Source organism: Anolis sagrei, chromosome 5, assembly GCF_037176765.1.
Source record: "Anolis sagrei isolate rAnoSag1 chromosome 5, rAnoSag1.mat, whole genome shotgun sequence".
NCBI classification, from domain to species: Eukaryota; Metazoa; Chordata; class Lepidosauria; order Squamata; family Dactyloidae; genus Anolis; species Anolis sagrei.
The window spans coordinates 74104531-74119979 of record NC_090025.1 but is presented as its reverse complement, the minus strand read 5'-3'; the positions used below and the strand labels follow the sequence as shown (position 1 = coordinate 74119979).

Below are 15449 nucleotides of genomic sequence, written 5' to 3'. Positions count from 1 at the left end.
CTAATGTAATGAAAATATTTTAGGGGCGTTTAATAATTGCCATTAAGTAAAAGTCACCTTGAAGGCACATTACAACAACCAAGATTTGGAATATATTTACACAGGTGTAAGAGCCACTGTCGTTGATAGGGCTTACTGAGATGCACAGAGGTGTGTAGTTTTGTCAGATGTTTTAGTTACCGTGCACATGTTTTTGCTATCTGCTCAGTAGTATGGGCAAAATAGTAATTTGCATTAACACAGAAACCCAAGAACTAACCTTGATCTGCCCATTTACTTTCAGCCAAACCAGAGATTGTCACTTCAGAAAGACTTAGCAACGGCATGCTTCATTGTGTGGCTTCAGGATATCCCGCCCCTACAATAAACTGGTACATTTGTCCAGGAACTGAGCAGAGGTGAGTGGACAAATCATTGGAATATGTGTCGATCCAAGTGTAATCAGGTCCTTGACTTTAAATGTGTGCACTTCATCATGCCCTACAGACCTGATAAACTATAACAATGAGTTTTCCTGGAGGATCATTGCAGAAGCAACCAACAAGATGAGGTGACTAGTGCCTTCCTCTTTGCTGAGTAGACTGGCTCCCCCAAGTAACCCGCCAGCAACTTCAGATGCTACAGAAGTTATTTTCTATGTTGGGATATTCTTTGTGAAAATGACGTGTTCAGTAAATGCATTTGGGGAAGGGAGTTGGATTGTGTTCATTATCCTCACTTTTGGCATGCCAGATAGCCATGCATGATTGCAAACAAACAAAACAAAACTGCACTTGTATGCATTGCTTACACAGCCTTTGAAAATATATTACCAGAAGTGAGGCTAGTCATTGTGATTTAATTTGCAACCCAGCTTTTGTGTATGTGTGTATGCCATTAATGTACGTATTTTATAATGATCTTTTTTAACTGTGTTGCGCCTCTCTTCGAGCCATGAGGAGAGGCGGGTAACATATGATGATGATACCTATTCTTTATGAGTGGGTGAACTCAAAGACTCTCAAGTTTCATTTTCCATAAGTTGTCAGCTGTGTGGCTAATCAGTATCACTTAGAAGATTGGGTTAAGACAAGCAATCTCTACATGTCAACACCCACGTGGCAGCTAGCATTTTCTTTCTTAAAACTCTGTGGGTTTGCTTCCTTTACTGGAAGGAGTCACTATAATTTATGACCAGGCATTATGGGCCAAATGAGACTTCAGAGGACTTCCACCTCTTTACAACCAGGCTCTTCTTGGCCCTAATTATTTAACCCTGTAGAATGACAATTACAAAATAGCTTCTGTGTATGGCTATTATCTTTTGGATTTATCATGTAATAACACAATTTTCCAGGACGCAGAGTAATTAGATTTCCATTTACACAGAGTAGCTTATATGGTACTTTCCCTAAGCTTGTAAGCTTAGGGAAAAGAAAAGAATTCACTACAAAGGTAATTACCAAGTTTGTAAAATGACTGTATGTATTTTCAGTGCAGGTAGAGGATTTGCAAACAAGATTATAAAATACTTGTGTATTTGACAGTGTTCTGGACTTAATTACAAGCGGATAATACATTTTCTATCTGAACCATTCTTCAACAGTTGTTTTTCATTAGTTTCCTTCTGAAATATGCATTTGTCATCAGCTGTGCAATAGCAACAGTTCGCAAATTGGCATATGTGTTTTGTGTTACAGAGGGTTTCAATTGTGGCATTACAGTATAAAATGAGAAAGATCATAGCATGCTTTTAGCAATGATTCCTAACTTTTTGTCTTTACCAGTTCTGCTTGGAAAAGTTGCTTTTTTATCTTAAATCTTTCAGAACCTCCCAGGGTTTGCTTCAGCTTTTGCCAGTACAGATTGAAGTGTTTTGGGCTTTGGATTTTTGAATAAAACCCACTCCAGCTCTGTGCTACTGATGTGGTGCAGTGGGTTAAACCCCTGTGCTGGTAGGACTGAAGACCGACAGGTCACAGGTTCAAATCCGGGGAGAGGCAGATGAGCTCCCTCTATCAGCTCCAGCTCCTCGTACGGGGACATGAGAGAAGCCTCCCACAAGGATGATAAAAAAAAATCAAATCATCTGGGTGTCCCCTGGGCAACGTCCTTGCAGACGGCCAATTCTCTCACACCAGAAGCGACTTGCAGTTTCTCAAGTCACTCCTGACACGACAAATTTTTTTTACTAAATTCAGAACTCACTCTCTGAAAAGGAAACCTCTTGCTCATGAAAGAGGTCTCCTTTTGGGTTGTGCCTCCTGTGGCACATAATGTGACAAATAGGACAAACAGGCAGTGGAACATGCCATCAATTATGAATATGGCTTTAAAGATGGACTCCTCTAGACAAGGCAAATGTGAAAAAAAAATTGGTTGCTGTAGTTCCCAAACTAAAATAATATATTTATTTATTCTAGATATTTCTATGCAGCCTTTCTCCAAGCCACCTTTCTCCCAAGGTGGCTCACATCATATTCAAAACATATAAGTCCCAAGTTCCACATTTGGAAAAAATAGTTGTGCTCATAGTTGCAGGGGGAGCATTCCCACAGTAATTCCTCTGGCAACATCTTCTTTGCTGTTTGCATATTGGTTGAACTTCCTCTTCCCTTGCCTGCTTCTTTTGTTTCAAGGTAAATATAGGGAAAGGTTAAAGGAAGGTGATCTTTTTAAATCTTTTCCTCCTTTCTTACCTGCTTTAAAATATTTTAGAGTTACAAGATACCATAGCTGTTCAATACATTAGTGACCTAGCACTTTTTCACCATCGCATTTTTCTGAGAATAAATAAATAAAAGTTTCAGAGGGAAAAATGTGTCCTTCAAACTTGGGCCCCCAGCTAAAACTCAGCAAACAACAGCCCCAGGGATTTTCCCTTTGGAAAAGTCTTAACACAGATCAAAGAAATCACTACATCCCAATAAGACGATAAGTCCTGAAAAGAATGGAAACAGGCACATGGAAAGGAGCAAATTGCAAGATCTTGTTATGCTTTATTACAGGAATACGAGCTTCTTTAGACCAGCTTGTTAACTTCTACATTGTTTTAATGTGTCTAATCGGTTTTAATAACAAGCTGTGAACAATTTCTTGACATATTTTTTGTTTTCTTGTAGAAAATATTTGGCACGCTAATTAAAAGATCAATGTGATAAGTCTATGAAAGCTAGAATAATACTTTTCAGTGGGCCCTTAGTATCTGCTGCTGAACTTTGGTTTTTGCACCCCTGTGAATACAAAAATCCATTGATGTTCAAGTCCCATTATATACAGTGGTGTAGTAAAATAGTGTCCCTTACATAAAATGGAAAAATCAAGGCTTGCGATCCAGAGTTTTGGGGGGTGGGGCATTGGAGAATGTTTTCAAACTATGGATGTTTGTATTCATTGATATGGAAGGCCAAGTGTACACAAGATATTGAATGAAAAGTAGTTAATATAAAATGGGTTTGTGTTTAATTTAAGACAATATTCTATTGGATATAGAGTAGACCTGCGGAAATCAATGAGACTTAAGTTAGAAGCTAAGAAGATACTGGAGGAATAATAGTGTCTCTGAATATGGATTGCTAGTTTTGTGACTCCATTATGAAACTAGAGTCTAAAATGAAGGTTTGATGATGGTATAGGATCCCTGGCTTGTGTAAAGTGTGTGTAAATACCCAGTTTCCAAAAAACATAGTTTTAGGAATGGCCAGCCAGTGGTTGGACTCAGATGTTGTACTCTGCTGAGTTCTTGTTCATGTAGCCAGTTCTGCTGACAATAAGATGTAAGCAGGAACTTTCAAGTCGTGTGTATGGACATAGTTGCATAAATAATAAACCAAAATTCTTCAGAAGTCTGACTGATCATGGATACAAACTTAGCTAATGGTTTTAAGATTATTATTATTATTATTATTATTATTTGAAACACAACAAGATTAGAACACATCAAACAAGATTACTATGCTGACTGTTGTATTGGATCACACGTCGGACACTTCCCAAGTGTCTGGGACTGTGTGATGTAATGTGTACAGATCCGAATAGCAGCTGACAGATAGTAATTTTGTCAGCGTCAATTGTGTTTAAGTGCAGGCTAATGTCTTTAGGCACGGCACCCAGTGTGCCGATGACCACTGGGACCACCTTTACTGGCTTGTGCCAGAGTCTTTGCAGTTCTATCTTTAAATCGTATTGTGTCAGCATTTCCAGTTGTTTATTATTATTATTATTATTATTATTATTATTATTATTATTATTGACTTAGTAGTAGAAGAACATCTAGCTCTTCTCTGCCAGTTTTTTGGGGTTTTTTTTTTCATTCAGATAAATTATTTCTTCCAGGTGTTCAGATTCATCAAATATTTCTCCAGTGGATGTGAAGACCAGCTATAATGATTCACCCTTTCCTTCCTTTGGAAAGGTAATTGTTGAAAGCACCATTGATGCCAGCATGTTCAAGAACAATGGCACAATCACATGTGAGGCTTCGAATGCCATTGACAGGCGCACAGCTTATTTCAACTTTGCGGTCAAAGGTAACAGCAAAAATTGTTTTTGAAACTTCATTTCAATTGTAGGTATATACTTTACACACGCAATCTCATTCAAAAACTCACCTGCACTCTATAAACTCTCTGAGACCAGAAACATTCTTCTGGTTTATAATACAATCATATTCTATGATGTTGCTATAGAGGTAAATACTTAATTTTTCTTCAATGTGCTTTTGTGTAGCAGGGTTTGAAAATAACTAATCACTTAAATCTAATGTTAATGCCAACTAAGGATAGACCCATTAAATCAATAGTATTTCAATTAATGTCTATTTGTCAATATCCCATTTATTTAACTGGATTTAGGCAAATGAGTTACTTGTAATTATATTTTTCCCATCAATAAAAGTATGATTAAATTATGTGTCCAGAGGAGGGCAGCTAAAATGATCAAAGGTCTGGAGACCATGTCCTATGAGGAGCAGCTCAAAATGCTGGGCATGTATAGCCTTTGAAAGAGAAGGTTGAGAAGATACATGATCACCATGTTTAAATATTTGAATGGATGTCATAAGGAAGAGGGATCAGGCTGGTTTTCTGCTGCCCTGGAGACTAGGACTTGGAGCAATGGGTTGAAATTATAGGAAAGGAGATTTCACTTGAGCACTAGGAAGAACTTTCTGACCACAAGAGCTGTTCAATAGTAAAACTCTCTTGAGTGTGGTGGAAGCCCCTTCTTTTGGAGGCTTTTAAACAGAGGCTAGATGGACATCTGTCAGAGGTACCGTATATTCCAGCATATAAGACAACTGGGCATATAAGACAACCCCCAATTTTTCCAGTTAAAATGTAGAGTTTGGAATATACTCGCTGTATAAGACCACCCTTCTTCCAATGCACACTAAATTAAAAAAAAATAAAAAATCAGATTTGAATTCAATATAGTAATTTTAATTCAAATGCTTATGACATGCAGGTTCCTATGAGAAGGACATTGTACCTTACATTGTACATTACAGTTGCTCTTTCTCCCTTGAATTCCATTTACACTCTGGGTCCTTTACATCATGCTGGCAATAAGTTAAAATAAACAGTTGCATGAAATAATTCTCATTTAAAGCAATTAAAAAAAACCGGGCAAGGTAAAGTGTCATATCAGTTCCCTTTTGCCTTCTCTCAGGCTTCTTCTATTGACGCAGCCTAAAACGGCATTGACCTTTTCAGCTGCAGCATCACACTATTGGCTCGTGGTCGACGAAGGCATCTGCGAGGCGAGGACGGAGGAGGGAAAGGTGCACCCCTGCGGAGGCCTGCGCTGTCTTCCGCAGCTGGTGAGCGCACCCACCCCTGCTGCTCCCAGCGAGGCTTCCAGCCTCTGTCTACAGCCTCCAGGAGCAATGCGGCATTGGCCAGATGCTCCATTGGCCCCAATTGGGCCCAGGAAGGAGGGAGGCAGTGTGAGGAAGGCTGCCCTCCGACCTCCTTGCTCACACTGCCTCTTTCCTTGGGCCCAGCTGGGGCCCAACGGAGCATCTGGCCCACGCCAGGAGGCTGTTGACATGCTGGAAGCCTCTCCGGAAGCAGCAGGGGTGGGCGCACTCACCACCTGCAGAGGTCAGCACAGGCCTCTGCAGGTGTGCACCTTTCCCTCCTCCGTCCTCGCCCCGCAGATGCCTTCCTCGGCGGTGAAGGCGCACACAGGACAAGAGAGGAGGGAAAGGTGCACACCTTTCCCTCCTCACTCACATGCCTTTCCTGTCTCCACCGCCGAGGAAGGCATCTGCGGGGCAAGGACGGAGGAGGGAAAGGTGCCAGACTCTCCGTTGGGCCCCAGCTGGGCCCAGTGAAAAAAGAGACAAGGAGGTCAGAGGGCAGCCTTCCTCAAGCTACCTCCCTCCTTCCTGGGCCCAATTGGAAGGCAGGCAGGCCGGCCGCTGCGAGCGGAGGTTCTCCTCCGCTGCCTCGGCTGTGTCAGCTCCGCTGCCGCTGCCATTCGTCATCAAGTATATCCGGAAGATAAGACGACCCCCAACTTTTCAAAGGATTTTAAAGGTTTAAAAAGTCATCGAATACCCCGGAATATACATACTTGTGCTTTCTCTGCATGGGAGAGGGTTGGACTGGATGGCCCAGGTGGTCTCTTCCAACTCTATTATTCTATGATATGGGGAGAACGTTACAGAAACACCGACCCTTTCTACCCTTTTTGAATGCCTAGGTTTGAAATTGGACTAGATGGCCCATGTGGTCTCTTCCAAGGTCTTTAATCTATTATTCTAATTACTCTTTGATATAATTTACCAAGCTCTGCTGTATTCTTTAATATATTATATAAATGTTTAATCTCCAATTTCATATACTGTAACTCCAAAACCAGTGTTCGCATTTTCCAAGAATATGATTCTTTTCCTCAAAACAATGAGTTAATTATATTGCTCTGTAGCTTTTTAATTGCTTTAATGGCATATTGGAATGATAGCCAAATTATTGTTATAGTTCTCTTTATTGAAGATTTGAACAACTTTTTTGTTTTTGTTTTGCTTATCTCATTCTAGAACAAATCGGTACTCATACCCTTTTCACCCCTTTGTTAATTGGCTTTGGAGTCGCAGCTGGTCTCATGTGCCTCATAGTCATAGTTCTTGTGTACAAATATCTTCAGGTAAGAGCTTTGAGTAAATAAATTCAACAAATAGAGGTGTATTAAGCATCCTTTAACTGATTTCTGACCTCACATTGGGAGTTTGATTACTCAGAATATTGTATCTGTCTTCCAGAAACCCAAATATGAGATTCAGTGGAAAGTGGTAGATGAAATAAATGGAAACAACTATGTTTACATAGACCCAACACAGCTTCCTTATGATGACAAATGGGAGTTTCCAAGAAACCGGCTAAGTTTTGGTTGGTTTGTACACATTTGATTTTGATAGTGAATTAAAAGTTGTCAGCAAAACTGTATTGTACTCTGAAGTGGTGGGGGGCGGGGCGGGGTGGGGGGGGGAGAGATAATAATGTTAACATTTTGTACAGGTCATTTGAGGACTTAGCTTGATATAGTGGTTTGAATACTGGACTATTTTTATGGAGACCAGGGTTCAAATGTGCACTCAGTCATGCAACCCCATTGGAAGACCTTAGGCAAGTCACACTCAGCCTCAAGGGAAGGCTCCTCCTGAACAAATATTGCCAAAAGAACTCCAGGATAGGTTTTTGGGTTGTCATGTGTCTGAAACAAGTTGAAGGCACACAATAACAGCAACATGGGTGCATGGGATCTTTTCTTTGGATTTCTTTGTTTAATCGAAAAGATCAAAACTGATTAGCTTATTTTGTACGGTTAATTTGTATTTTGTATGGTTAATTTGCATGGCTAACCTGTTTTCTTAAATATTTGCACTTTTCATCTCTGGAAATCCTGCAGGCAAGACTCTAGGAGCTGGAGCTTTTGGGAAAGTTGTTGAAGCAACTGCCTATGGTCTGTTCAAACCTGATGGAGCATTGAGAGTAGCTGTAAAAATGCTCAAGCGTAAGTTCTGCAGCCTCCATTCATTTTCTTTGTTTTAGTTAATGTCTCTTGATTTGGCACTCAATGGGGCCCCAAAATCAAAATGTGAAATCATACAATAAATCAGAGAGCTGCTATAGTGTACTACTTTTGAGTGCTGAATTATTACTCCTGCTCATCCGTGGAAGCCTAGTGGGCGTGACTTTGTGCAAAAATTAAACCCACAAATGTGGAATGCTCACCATCCTTTAGATGGTCATTGACATTCCTCTTTTCTCTTATAGTTGCCATATGTAAAGCCACCTTGAGTCTCCTTCAGGGAAGAAAAAGGTGGAATACAAATAGAGCAAATAAATAAATAATCTCTACAAAACTGTGATCCTGTAGTTTAATAGAATGTTGCATTTTGCTTTAAAGGTGAAACTTTCCAAATGAATTTCATAAGTAAGAAAATGTTCCATAACAGAAAAGGCACGAGGGTAGTGTGAAGCTCCTTAAACGTATTAAAGGGTACAGTGAAACCCTGACTTAAGAGCATCCTAACTTAAGAGCATTTTGAGTTAAGGTATCCAGCTTGGCCATGCTTCGCTTTGACATAAGAACCTTATTTTTTGTTAAGACGGAGTGCTAGTACTAGAATACAGGGTTTTAGGGCTTCAAGGGAGCAGCTTCTATGCCTCGCGCTCTTGTTCACTTTGGGAGACTGCGGTCTGCTTTGCTCTTGTTTGCTTTGAGGAACTTTGGATTACTTGATTTTGTGTGGTTTTTATTCCTTGTATGTTTGGCTTCATGAAGAGAGATGTAGAGCAAGAGAGGCTGGAATGAGTAGAGTATGAAGAAAATGATGCTTCTGCCTCTTCACTTTGTGCTTCCTTGCCACAACTTTGTGCTTCTACCATTTTAAAATTGATTTTTCTTTTTATTGATCCACGTGAATGTGCATTTATACATTATTTGTTATTTATAAAGTACATTTTCTTATTTAAAAACACACAGCAAAAATTGGGATGTTCGCTTTGAGATAAATGCATTTTGAGTTAAGAGCTCAGTCGTGGAACGATTTAAACTCTTAAGTCAAGGTATCACTATATCTATGTGAGAAAGCAGCCAGGCTTATATGCTAACCTGTGACTATCTTCTGCTCCTTTACTTGCTGAGCCTCATTTTTCTCTCTCTAGCCAGTGCCCATTTCACTGAAAAGGAAGCCTTGATGTCTGAACTGAAAGTACTGAGTTATCTTGGCAACCATATAAACATTGTGAATTTACTAGGAGCCTGCACAATTGGAGGTATGATTTTTGACAATTTCTTGAGATAAAAACCTACAGTGCTTCTAGGGCACAATTTCTAATCAGAAAGGCACACCCATGAGTTGATTCAGGTTTGCATGGAGAAATAGCTTCAGTTTCCTGCAAGGTATCCAGCTTAGAGAACTGGAAGGGTCTGTGGGCCCCAGAGCAAATTAAACTCAACTAGTAATGCACTAGTAATGAATTGCAGTCAATCCTCCACATTCACTGTGGTTGGGTGCACAGGAAGACTGCGAAAGTGAAAAACTCCGATTTTTATCTGAGAGGACACTTCTTTAGGAATCTCTATGTCTTCCACTGGAAGCCAGCCACAGGATTGTATTGGAGAACCTACAGCTTCCTAGAGAGGGATCCTAGGCCCTCCAACATGACAGGAGGAATTTGGCCATAAAGTCACATTGGAGGACTTTAAAATTCCTAGAGAGAACATTTTTAATCAAATCTGTGAGCAATCAAATCCGCAAAAATCAAAACCGCAAATGAGAGATGAATGTAATTACCTGAATCTGAGTCCTTACAGAACTAAAACAATGCCATCCTTGCTCAAGAGACAGAGATTTATAATCAGAATGTTTAGGAAAATCCCAAGCTTTACAAAACTATTTGCAACAACTACAAGGGCCAAGAAACCTAAAGAGAAAATGAGCCAGGACAACTTAGGGAAGACAAACATGCCCAGTGGACCCAGTGTGCAAATGCAACTCATTATTTGTTATTCAGGTTGCTGCTACTGTTCCTCCTATTCACCTCTGCTGGAAACTATAACTTGTCTGCAAGTTTTTGACACATCTGAATGAAACTGGAGCTTCAAGACTCTCCCAAATTGCATCTAGGTTGCTTAATGTTAGGCAGCTTTAAAGAACTATTTTAAAATTCTACGTCTGTATGAACAAATATGTATGGGGTCTGTTCTGTTTGTTGTCAATACTCTGCTTTAAGAAGCAGGCAGTCCTGTATATCTCTGTCTGTCCTGATTGAAACATTAATCCATAATTACAAACTTAACATTTTAGCTCCAAATTTCTGAAAATGCAAAACAAAAATAACCAAAAGGCAATCGTATAGTAAAAGTGGAGGCTCCTGTCTAAGCTCAAAGCAAATATGTAGTACATCAGTGTCAGCTCAAGTTGAACAAAATTTCTTTTGAAACAGAGTGACTCATTCAACACATTCATGCACACTTTTCCCTTCAGGTCCTAAATGTTAGTACCCCTTAGTCAAAATGTGTACCTATTTGAATTCACCAAAATTGGAAATTGTATTTTGAACTGCCATATAAGTCACACTATGTGTCTTTATGTATTTTAATAAAATTAGATCTAAGAAAAATAAGGTAGGAAACTTAACTTCAAAGACATAAACATACAATTGCAGAATGATTCAGTTTTGCAATTCAGTTAAAGTAAGCCTTAGAAAAATGAGGAAAATCCTAGAAATTCGCATACATGCCCAAGAAGCTCCAGAGGAAAATATGTTTTCTTAGAAGCCTCATAGTTTTGACAACAAACAAATAATGCATACAGAAGAAGTGAGATATTTGTCAGCAGTCTCATCAAATTGATCTCTCATGTCTCTCTCTCGGCTTAGCTCTGAGGAGGCCTAAAGCTAAAAAATGAGGAAAGGAGGAAACAAGATAATGCGTGAAATTAGGCAAAAGTGCTCCATGCAGACACTTCAAGTGGAAGTACTAATGAAACGTGCCTTGAATTGGAGGCTGGCCTAGAACCCCATCTCCACTGCTGTCTCTCCCTGAAATACAGCACTATGTACCATTCCTCATATGCTGACTCCACTGCCACTGATATTCCTATTACTCCAAAAAGACCCAGAAAGTAGTGGAGGTCTTTGAGTTGATATAAGCTAATCTGTGTATAAGAGAACTATCCAAGATCCTAACTTCAGAATCCCAGACAATAGTATTAGATATTCAAATGACTGAATCAGGCAATGAGAAAACTCATTTTTATATAAAAACAATTGAGACTTTATTTCTTTTTCTGACCCTGAATAACAGTTTTGAAAGTCCGGAAGATCTCACTTTGTGTCTTAGTGAGCTTATTCAATCTGAATTGTTTTTTCCTGAATATAATATTTTATACCATTTCCAAAACATTACTGTAAGAGTGAGATGTCTTTCTATAAACAAAAGTGAATCAAAGGATTAATGTGAGAAGCTTACATTTGGAACAGATCACTTCCTTCAGGAAGGGCTCCAAAATGAAACAGATGTGTCTGGTTTGCACCATTATCACAAGACTTATTTAATTCGTGTATGTGTGTGCTTTTAACACTGCAGTCCTATTGATGTGTGGAAATAATTAATTGGGAATGACATCTTCTTAATTGTAAATAGGGCCCAGGTCCTGAATAGAGATGCTGCTGATGTAATTTCACCCTGACTTTTCAAGCTGAAACGCTGCTCTGTAGTTCTGTTTGAAACAGGCTATTTTCATGCACGTGGCCCAATAATCTTTTTATTATGTCTGAGCCAGAATACAAAATGTATTCACCACTTCTAACTTCCTCTGCATCTGCAGGTCCTACCCTGGTCATCACGGAGTACTGCTGTTATGGCGACCTTTTGAATTTTCTGAGGAGGAAACGTGATTCTTTTATTTGCCCAAAGCATGAAGAAACGGCTGTTTACAAGAACCTCCTCCATCAAAAAGAACACATGTAGTAAGGATTTGGTGCCAATTCTTGTATCCATTCTGTGATAGGACGGGTTTTTGTTTATCACATTTCCTTTTCACTCTTTCTTCTCAGAGGATTCAGGATGGCTACAGAGAATTGTTCTATTTGCCGAAGCTGGCTTGTTGTCTGGGGAGTGGGAGATGCCTCACCCTGAGTTTTTTTCCTATATTTTATGTTTACAACTTCCCTCTTGTGTTGTGTCCTCCATGCAGCCTGCCTTTCTTTAGCAATAGACATCAAATTATTGAATATAGGCTTTTTGTGTCTTTGAATCATTATGAATTGGGTCTTTATAGACAGACACCACTGTAAACTTAGCACCAGAAGAAAATGTCTATATTACTTGCAAGCCACACTGGAAACAAGTCTATCCTGAACAAAAATGAAAACACATACATGGTAGTTAGACTTTAATAAAAGCTGTAACTTCATTTAGGAATGACACAGTCATTGAAGTTTTAGTGAGTTCAAATCTCTTTCCACTTCACCACCTGTTCAGTTTTTCTGCTACTCAAATACCTAGATTGTTCGGGCTAAATATGTCTACTCTTTCATTCGTCTTCAGAGCATGTGAAGGCTCAGAGCATGTGAAGACCCAATCCATTCTGCAGCTGAGTTACAGATCTGCTCAATATCTGAGCAGGTCTGTAGCCTAGCACCTTAGGTCTTCTCCCCTTTAGGTGAGAAGCTAAACTCTTTCCCATCATGCAAGCAGTAAAGTTAAATGCTCTAAATCAACAATGGTTTGAACCTTCCATATTTTTAATCATTGAAGAGTTCCAGGGGCTTGGAAAGGTCTGACTTTTATTAGTCTGCATCTGACTTTTATTAGTCTCTCCACATTTTTGGACTTAAATATTTGCTGATTACTGTATTTTCCACTGCCTCCACTGCTATCCTGTATGCAACCAAAAAGATACGTTCTCTAGACATTTCTAGGTCCTCCAGCATGATTCTGTGGTCAATATCTGGCAGGAGGGTCTAGCAATGAACTGTCTTTGAAGACATTTGTGATTTGTAGTTTTTCTACTTTTGCAGGTATCATGTGCCCCTAACTCCCACAAAGTTTTAAATCACTGGTAGAGGTTGCAATTGCTGGTAGAGGTTGCAAAAATCTCTCCAAGCAAAGAAAGGTTAAGTTGAAACCTTCTCCATGACATCCTATTTTCTGTAAATTTATCTTTGGTTTTGAATGAGGTGTAATCTTTAGATTGCGAGGTGTGGCCTCACCAATAGTTACTTTTTTTCATTTTCTTAAATCATGGGAATTTCATGATTTTAAAAGCATGTTCAAATGCTTGCTGTAACCACTAGTGAGTGTTTGTGAACTCTATGTTCTGTCTTTGTTTCACATGTCTTTTTAACCCAGAATATTCTGTTTAGTTTAATTAAGGTTCATTCAAAACACCTCATCTTAAAACTATTGATTAGGAAATTGATTTACATCTATAAATCATAGTTAACAGTAGTTAACCATAGGAAATGGTGGTTTATTGTGAATTCAAACACTCATGAAAATGAGAAATAATAGTAAATTAACTAATGAATTAATAAGTATCTCAGATTATAGCTAGTTTAGGTAAGGAGAGGTTATAGTTAACAAAAATGAACTTTTCTGAAATCCAAAGCATCAGCTTACAAATCACTCTAATTGATGGCATCCTAAAATCCCTTCATTTACCAGCAGTCAAATGAAGGGGCTTTTAGTCACAATCACTTACTGTATATTCTCCTTTGTTTTATTGTTAATTAAATATTAAATATATTCCTTAATGTTCAGTGTAAAATATTGTTTGCTTTCCAAGACATTTATTCTTTGAGTTGCAAAGATGTCCTTTTTTCCATACAGTGATGCTACCAATGAATATATGGATATGAAACCTGGAGTATCTAAAGTTGTCCATGCCAAAACTGCTAAAAGAAGTCCAGGAAGGACAGGTGAGTTGGTAGGAGGGAAAGTAGAATGCCTTCTCTTTTGGAATTGTCCATTTTTTAAAACTTGAATAGTCTACATTGAGGTTTTTAAGTGAGTTAGCAGGCAGATTTCAATAAGATGTTCAGAATAGCTTCGTGTTTTCATAGCAGATTATATGTTTGAGGAGCATTGCTGTGTTAATTTGGTATCATGCTCTGTTAATAGAAAGTCTGCTATCTTCCCAAACAGCCATAATTAATCCATTTGTACCTTGTTCCTACATCTGTTGCTTAGGATCATTTGTTAATCAGGATGTCACCATTGCCATCTTAGAAGATGATGAATTGGCTCTGGATATTGAAGACCTATTAAGTTTTTCTTACCAGGTGGCAAAGGGAATGAGCTTTCTGTCCTCCAAAAATGTAAGTCAGAAACATGGAAAATAATGATTTCTTTTCATACAGCGTGACATTAAATGGTGCATATTTTCCCTGTTGGATAATCTTTTTGAAAAAGAGTCAACTTATATCTTGCCTGTATTTTAAGCAACTTTTAAAAATTGTGCCCTCATTTATGGCTCATGTAGGTACTGATTTATAGAGTCAACCATTGGTTGGTTTCACCTAACTTTATCTTCTTTATACAAAACATACAAAATGTTTGGACCCAGTTATGCAGCGTCTTTGATGGAAGAACCCCTAAAGCAAACAACAAATTCCATCCCAAAGGCATAACTTAGAAGCATATTCGTTTGATTTCCATGGAACTTCCTTCTAATTAACTATGCAGTGAGTCATTTCTAAATTGGCAGTCTCAGAAGGATAAGGTACAGTTTGTAGAGAAAAAGGTAAACAGATTAAATGAAATAAAATCATCTTAGAAAGTGACACAAGGCAATGTGGAGTAAACTAATTAAATACAGATTCTTCCTATAGTTACCTTGGAACAAACCACTCTCGAAGGAACCTGGTGTAGGATCCTTGATGAATTATTTTGTTCTGTCACTGGAACTTTGACAAGAATATTAAGACAAAGTACCATTCCTGCCAATCTTTTTGGGAAGAGCAGAAGTCATTCCGTGAATTACACATTTACATCTTCATTATAAGTCATCGTTAGGAGAATCAGAGAACTAAGAATGACAGAAACCCCATAGCAACTTTTTTAGAATCATAGAATTGGACCAGACCTCATGGGCCATCTAGTCCAACCCCCTGCCAAGAGGCAAGAAAATTGCATTCAGAGCACTCCTAACAGATGGCCATCCAGATTCTGTTTAAAAGCGTCCAAAGAAGAAGCCTTCACCAGAGAGTTCCACTGCTGAACAGCTCTCTCAGGAAATTCTTCCTAATGTTCAGATGGAATCTCCTTTTCTGTAGTTTGAAGCCATTGTTCCGTGTCCTTGTCTCCAGGGCAGCAGAAAACAAGCTTGCTCCCTCCTTCCTATGACTTCCCCTCACATATTTATACATGGCCATCATGTCAACTCTCAGCCTTCTCTTCTACAGGTGTCTTTATATTTTCGTTTTCTCCATATTTCAAATTGTTTATAAGGT

General features: G+C 38.8%; 1 protein-coding gene across 1 annotated transcript in view; it reads left to right on the top strand.

Moving 5' to 3' along the window:
• The window catches only part of KIT (KIT proto-oncogene, receptor tyrosine kinase), an 85909-nt gene that overhangs the window by 59299 nt on the left and 11161 nt on the right, over window positions 1–15449 (top strand). The window contains exons 8-16 of the mRNA XM_060778533.2: window positions 284–398; window positions 4315–4508; window positions 7022–7128; window positions 7244–7370; window positions 7891–7995; window positions 9153–9263; window positions 11822–11963; window positions 13828–13916; window positions 14188–14315. Coding sequence (XP_060634516.2) covers window positions 284–398; window positions 4315–4508; window positions 7022–7128; window positions 7244–7370; window positions 7891–7995; window positions 9153–9263; window positions 11822–11963; window positions 13828–13916; window positions 14188–14315 — 1118 coding nt within the window. The remainder of the gene's footprint in view (window positions 1–283; window positions 399–4314; window positions 4509–7021; window positions 7129–7243; window positions 7371–7890; window positions 7996–9152; window positions 9264–11821; window positions 11964–13827; window positions 13917–14187; window positions 14316–15449) is intronic.